Here is a 7,688-nt window from a genome sequence, read left to right on the forward strand (position 1 = left end):
AGGTTTGGCACTCCGCGGTCATGATGAAAGTGAATCGTCATTGACGAAGGGTAATTTTCTTGAAGTTCTTTCATGGTACGCGGATAGATGTGATGAAATTAAACCTTATGTGTTGGGAAATGCTCCAAAAATAATAAAATGACTTCTCATGATATCCAAAAAGATATTGTGACTGCGTGTAAGATTGAAACAATTAAGGCTATAATAGAGGATCTAAATGGTGGCTACTTTGCTTTATTGGTTGATGACTCTAGAGATGTGTCATGCAAAGAGCAAATGGCTATTTGCTTGCGATATGTTGATAAAAAGGGATTTGTGATGGAGGCATTTATTGGACTTGTTAATGTTAAAGATACTAGTGCTTTATCTCTAAAGAAAGCAATTGTGGATGTGCTTGCTCACCATTCTTTAACTTTATCTTATGTACGTGGGCAATGTTATGATGGGGCAAGCAATATGCAAAGTGAGCTAGGTGGTCTTAAAACATTGATTAAGAAAGAAAGTAGATCAGCTTATTCTATTCATTCTTTTGCTCATTAATTCCAATTGACTCTTGTCGCAGTTTCTAAAAAGTGTATTCAGGTGGGAGAACTTGTACTATTGGTTTCAAATATTCTAACTGTGTTGGGAGTTTCTTTTAAACGTGTGGATGCATTTCGAGAGTCTCAAAAAGAAAAACTCTGAGAGGCATTAGATATCGGTGAGCTAGAAATGGGTAGAGGCCTGAATCAGGAACTTGGTCTTATTAAAGCCGGTGATACTCGTTGGGGATCTCACTACAAGTCATTTGGAAACTTTATTAGTAACGTTGCCTCTATTGTTGATGTACTTGATACTCTCGTTGAAAATGCAAGTACTCTGGATGAACGAGCAAGCGCATCGGGATTTCTCAGAAATTGTCAAACATTTGAGACTGTTTTCTTGTTACATTTGATGACTGATATTTTAGGAATCACATACGATCTTAATGTGTCATTACAGAAAAAGGAGCGAGATATTGCAAATGCCATGATTCTTGTTGAGGTAGCAAAGAGAAGGTTGCAAGCTTTAAGAGATAATGAATGGGATCCTCTCTTAAAAAAGAATATTGGATGGGATTCACTTAAATAAAAGGTTGAAACCTTCTGTATCAAGTATAAAATTCCATTACCCAATTATGATGATCCATATGCTAACTCTGGAAGATCACGACGTAAAGTGTTGATCATTCAACTTTGCATCATTACCGTGTGGATATGTTTTATAAAATTATTGATTGGCAGTTACAAGAACTTAATGATCGTTTCAACGAGGTGACAAGTGATTTGCTTAATGGAGTAGCTTGCTTAAATCCAATTGATTCATTTTCTAGTTTTGACATAAAAAAGATAGTGAGAATGGTTGAATTATATCCTGATGACTTTGATGGATTTAGCATTAGGGCCCTTGAGAATTAACTTGCTAATTACATTATTGATGTTCGTGATATTGATAAAAGGTTCTCCAATGTAGGTGGATTTGGGGAACTTTCAAGAAAGTTGGTTGGGACAAAGAAGCATTTAACCTATTCTCTTGTATTCCTTTTGGTGAAGTTTGCTTTGCTTCTATCAGTTGCCACTGCGACAGTTGAAAGATCTTTCTCAGCAATGAAGTTTATCTAGAATGACTTGCGGAATCGAATGGACGATGAATTCTTAGATGGTTGCATGGTGCCTTTTGTAGAAACGAAAGTATTTAAAGATGTTTCTAATGAGTGTATTATAAAAACTTTCAAGAGATGAAGCCCTGTCGAGTGCAATTGTAATATTTTAATTAAGCTTTCATTAATAGAATTGTTTTTTTGTTGACTGTTTAGTGTGTGATTCCTCAAAATGGAGATGAGTTCTATAGGTCCTAATCCTTTAATTGAGCTTTCTTCTTTCTCATAGAAGAGTCCTTTATTTTGTGAAACTCTATTTAACTATAAGTTGTTTCAGTACTTTCTTTAACCTTGCACTTATTAATGTGGTATGACATAAAAATCACGTAGCTTTTCCCAATCTCATGGGATCTATTAATTGTTGAATATGTGAACTGAGAATGACTTTGAATAGAGCTAAAGTGCCACCTTGAGTTTGGTATGCAAGACTGAATCATGTGTTGATGTTGAACATGGGACCTAATATACTGTTGATACGATTTGCTCGAGAAATGAAGTTAATGCATATCTTCAATTTCATGTGCAGAAGACCAACAGTTAGGCTATGTTAAATTAGGATTTAAAAAATTAGTGGACATATTAGTACTATTTTGCTAGTTTCTGTTTTAGGATTTTTTTTTTCTTTTGAATAGTTGGTTCATATGATTTGAGCAGGAAGAAGGATGACCAACTATGGGATTGCAACCACTGAATATGGGAATAGGTTTGGGTAGGAGTTGTGATTTTTCTACTCTCACTTCCTCCACAAATTCTTCAGATTTGGACATTCAGGTCAGTCTTGCACCTTTATATTAACATAGTACAATTTCATGCTAGTACAATTACATGCGCTGCTTTTCTTTCTTTTCTCACCCGCCCTGTTCGAAAAGTATGAACACCCTTAATGAAAATTCTGGCTCCGCCACTGTCCTAACTTCTAACGAACTTGTTTTTCTAAGGAAAATATTTTAACATTTTGACCAATCAAACATGAAAAAATTGGAATTTTCTTCTATGCCAAACATACCGTTACGTAAATTATGATATATTTTTTTCATGAATATATTTAGATAAGTTAGTAACAATAAGCTTTGCGCGCACATTGTTAAACTTAAACGCATCATGTATTTCAAGTAAATATGACCAGTAAACTTCAAATGGAAAGAATAAATAAAATAAAATAAAATAAAATAAAAACTAGTTAAATATGACTTTATGTAGCCACCAATGGAATGTTAGCACTTTGTGATTATGTAAATGCACTGTCGCATTGGTAGGCACAGAATTTGGCAAACGGCTATATACAAGCTCGTTAACATTCAAAATTTTAATTACATATAAATTAGCATATGGTTTTATGCTGCAGAGTTTACATTTCGCAAACACATATAACCCAAAGTTTCAAGTCGCAGGCTGGTTAAATAAGGCTTAAAATTTATTTTTGATATAAGCCACTAAAAGACGTATTGTTTGATAGCTGGTTTGGAGGCGAGTTATACAGGTATTAATTCTGCATAAGTAATATCATGTTTGGTAGCTTGTTAGGAGGCAAGTTATTCATGTATAAAATTATTACGGTGTTTGGTATCCAATTCAGAAACACGCATAATAATTATGTGTATAAGTTATGAGAGAATTTATGCAACATAGAAGGAGGAATCACTAATATATCAATATCTAAACCCTGTATAACTAATCCATACATAAAATAATACGTAGATTCTCTCATAATAACTCCTTAATCTTGGCGATGTGGGGGTCCAGCCCCTATTTTGAGGAAGAAAAAATCTTCCTTGTCCATGGCAAAGTCAAAAATGTGGGCAAGAATTTCAAAGGAAATCTTTTGCTTTTGAAATTTGAGACCAGCCAAATGGCACCGGCCAATTAATGTCACGATGAAAAATTGGCACTCTTCGTCCCTATAAAAGAGAAGTATTCCATTAGTTGTTATACACCAATCTCAGACAAATACATCTAAGTATTAGAGAGCGGAGTGAAGTTTATCGTAGACTGTGTAAGGAAATAGTTGTGAAGATAAATAAAGTGTGAGCGATATTACAGCGAGGTGGGAAAATCAAAAGAGTGCTATTTCTTTTGAGTGTGTAGTGGTCTTTGGAATATTTATACTCGTGACTACACGGTGTAAAATTCCTTACTATAGTGATATTAATTACTCCTCTTGGCCCGTGCTTTTTCCCTCATTCAAAAGGATTTATTGCTTCATTTTATTCTTGCTGATTTAACCATAACTTAGTGTTCCGCGTTTATCACTAATATCATGAATATTAATTTTATGGGTCTATTTTATTCTCAACAAATGGTATCAGAGCGTTGGTTTGAAATATTTGTATTTGTGATAAACGATGGAAGCAAACACTAGTAGAATGATTACTTTGAGTGGCGTCAATTATGACATTTGCAATGGCAAAATGGAAGATTTGCTCGATGTCAAATTTTTTTATCAACCAGTCTTTGCTACTAAAAAGTCTAGTAGTAAATTAGATGAAGAGTGGAATCTATTACACAGATAGGTTTGCGACTTTATTAGACAGTGGGTTGACGACAATTTGTTGAACTATATATCTGGGGAGACACATACTCGGACCCTATGGGAGCATCTTCAAAGTTTGTGTGCTCGGAAGGGTGGAAACAACAAGATGTTCTTGATTAAACAGAAGTTGGGTTTAAAATACCATGATAGTTCTCCGATTACGGATCATTTGAATAACTTTCAGGGGATCATGAACTAGTTATCTACTATGGGTATTAAGTTTGACGAAGAAATTCAAGGCTTGTTTCTACGTGGTTCCGTACCAGATTCCTGGGAAACTTTTAGAGCTTCATTGTCAAATTCTGCTCTGGAGGGTGAGATCTCTATGGATCTTGCCAAGAGTAGTTTTTTAAATGAAGAAATGAGAAAAAAATCTTAGGGTTCCTCCTCGTCAGATGTCTTGCAGACTGACTCTAGGGGGAGAAGCAAGAATTGTGATTTTCAAAATAGAGAACATAATAGAAGCAAATCCAAAAGCAGACTTAAAGACATTTAGTGCTATCATTGCGGGAAGAAAGGGCATACAAAGAAGTTCTGCCGGACTTTGAAAAAGGAGAATAGAGACAGGGAGGAAAATAAAGAAGATGGCAATCGTGTGGCACCCGTCACTACAGAAGATCTTGTTCCTGTCCTTGATGCGGATCTGATAAATATTGCTTGTGATGAGTCAAGCTGGGTTGTGGACAGTGATGCCGCATGTCTCGTGACATCAAGGAAGGATTTTTTCTCATCTTATTCTCCAAGTGATTTTGGAACTTTAAGCATGGGCAATGAGACTGTATCTAGGGTGGCTGGTTTTGGAACGATTTGTTTGAAAACTAATATTGGAACTAAACTAGTTTTGAACAATGTAAAGCATGCACTCGATGTTTGTTTTTACTTGATCTCTGTTGTTGTTCTAGATGATGAGGATTATATTAGTACCAATGGTGTCGGGAAGTGGAAACTCACTAAGGGTTCCTTGATTGTGGCTCGTGGTCAAAAGCGACGTGGTCTATACTGGACTACGGCCTTTACCTGTGGTGATATGGTGGATGTACCTGTGGTGATATGGTGAATGCATTTGAGAGCAATAGCTCTTCAACACTATGGCATAAGAGGCTTAGACATATTGGTGAGAAAGGACTAAATGTTCTGGCCAAGAAGAAATTTCGAAAATGTTAAATTAGAAAAGTGCGAGCACTGCTTGACTGGAAAACAAAATAAAGTTTCTTTCAAGTCTCATCCTCCTTCAAGAAAGACATCATTGCTTGAGTTGGTGCATGCAGATTTATATGGTCCAATGAAGACAAGGACCTTGGGTGGTGCACTTTACTTTGCTACTTTTATTTATGATTGCTCAAGGAAACTATGGGTCTACATCTTGAAGACTAAAGACCAAGTGTTGGGTGTCTTTATGCAGTTTCAGGCTTCAGTTGAAAGAGAAACAGGAAAGAAGCTGAAATGTATTCGCACTGATAACGGTGGTGAATATTGTGGACTATTTGACGAATACCGCAAGCAATAGGGTATCAGACACCAGAAGACTCCTCTTAAGACTCCTCAGCTTAATGGTTTGGCGGAGAGGATGAACAAGACCCTGATGGAAAGGGTTAGATGTTTGCTTTTTGAAGCAAAGTTGCCGAACTCATTTTGGGGTAAGGCTTTGTTGACCACTGCACATGTTATTAACCTATCTCCTGTTGTTGCTTTGCAGAGTGATGTTCCAAACAAAGTTTGGTATGGCAAGGATGTTTCCTATGACCATTTGAAAGTGTTTGGCTGCAAAGCTTTTGTACATGTGCCTAAAGATGAAAGGTCAAAATTAGCTGCCAAGACAAGGCAGTGCATCTTCATTGGCTATGGCATTGATGAGTTTGGTTATAGGCTATATGATCCAATTAAGAAGAAGGTTGTGAGAAGCCGTGATGTTGTCTTCGTGGAGGATCAAACTATTGAAGATATTAACAAAGCGGAGAAGCTAAAATCTTCAAGTTTTGAAGGTTTAGTTAATCTTGATCAAGTTCCTCATACAAATAAGGATGAAGTTGGTGGGCTCGATGATGATGGTGATGCCCAGAATCATGTTCCAGATCAGCATGTTGATGGTAATGATGTTCTTTGTTGATAAGGTAGATGCTCATATTCATGATGTGGATGAGTCAGATAATCCACTTAGGAGGTCTACTAAACATCATGTTTCTTCTTCCCGTTATTTACCTAATGAGTATGTATTACTCACTGATGGGGGAGAACCCAAATGTTATGAGGAGGCCATAGAAGATGAGCACAAGGGTCAATAGATTGAAGTCATGTAAGATGAGATAAAATCTCTGCATGAGAACCATACTTATGAGTTGGTGAAATTTCCTAAGGGCATGAGAGCTTTGAAGAACAAGTGGGTGTTCAAAGTTAAAGCAAAAGAACACAGCTTGAAGCCCAGGTAAAAAGATAGATTGGTTGTTAAGGGATTTGGTCAAAGGAAGGGTATTGATTTTGACAAAATATTTTCTCCAGTTTTGAAAATTTCTTCCATTCGTACAGTCCTTGGTTTGACCGCTAGTCTTGATTTGGATATTGAGTAGATGGATGTGAAGATTGCTTTTCTTCATGGTGACTTAGAAGAAGAGATTTATATGAAACAACCTGAGGGCTTCAAGGCAAAAGGTAAAGAAAATTATGTGTGCTAACTTAAGAAGAGTCTCTATGGATTGAAGCAAGCTCCCAGACAGTGATACAAGAAGTTTGAATCTGTTATGAGGGACCAAGGATATAAGAAGACCTCTTCAGATTACTGTGTGTTTGCATAAACATTTTTTGATGATGATTTTATCATCCTATTGCTATATGTGGATGATATGTTGATTATGGGCAGGAATGCTTCCAAGATTGTCGAATTAAAGAAATAGTTGAGTAAGTCTTTTGCTATGAAAGACTTGGGTCATGCTAAACAGATTTTGGGCATGAGGATTACTCGCTTCAGAGATGAAGGGGAGCTTTATTTGTCACAAGAGAAGTATGTAGAACGTGTACTAAAGCGCTTCAACATGAAGAGTGCTAAGTCAGTTAGCACACCTCTTGCTGGTCATCTGAAATTGAGCAAGAAGATGCGTCCGACAAAAACAGAGGAGAAAGAGAGCATGTCCAAATATATCCTATTGCTCTGCCGTCAGAAGTTTGATGTGTGCAATGGTATGCACTAGAATTGCTCATGTATTCAGTGTTGTTAGTAGGTTTCTTGAAAATCCAGGGAAAGAGCATTGGGAAGCTATAAAGTGGATACTAGAGTATCTAAGAGGAAGCTCAGATGAATGCTTATGTTTTGGAGGATCAAATCCAATCTTGAAGGGCTATACAGATTCTGATATGGTAGGTGATCTTAATAATAGAAAATCAACTACTGGATACCTGTTTACTTTTTCAGGGGAGCTATATCATGGCAGTTAAAGTTGCAGAAGTGTGTCCCACTATCTACAACTAAAGCGGAGTATATTGCGGCTA

General features: G+C 36.6%; 1 protein-coding gene across 1 annotated transcript; it reads left to right on the plus strand.

Annotated features, from left to right (window-relative positions):
- Positions 1 to 711: 711 nt before the first annotated feature.
- LOC132061511 (uncharacterized) lies at positions 712 to 1,436 on the plus strand. Its single transcript, XM_059454311.1, has 2 exons — positions 712 to 1,023; positions 1,263 to 1,436. The coding sequence occupies exons 1-2, from the start codon at positions 712 to 714 to the stop codon at positions 1,434 to 1,436; spliced, it is 486 nt and encodes a 161-aa protein (XP_059310294.1).
- The last annotated feature ends 6,252 nt before the right edge of the window (positions 1,437 to 7,688 follow it).

Source organism: Lycium ferocissimum, chromosome 6, assembly GCF_029784015.1.
Source record: "Lycium ferocissimum isolate CSIRO_LF1 chromosome 6, AGI_CSIRO_Lferr_CH_V1, whole genome shotgun sequence".
Classification (NCBI taxonomy): domain Eukaryota; kingdom Viridiplantae; phylum Streptophyta; class Magnoliopsida; order Solanales; family Solanaceae; genus Lycium; species Lycium ferocissimum.

Coding starts and splice junctions, on each gene's coding strand:
- LOC132061511 (XM_059454311.1), top strand. CDS start 712: ATGGGTAGAGGCCTGAATCAGGAACTTGGTCTTATTAAAGCCGGTGAT. Junction 1,024..1,262: donor ATGCCATGATTCTTGTTGAG/GTAGCAAAGAGA, acceptor ATTGATTGGCAG/TTACAAGAACTTAATGATCG.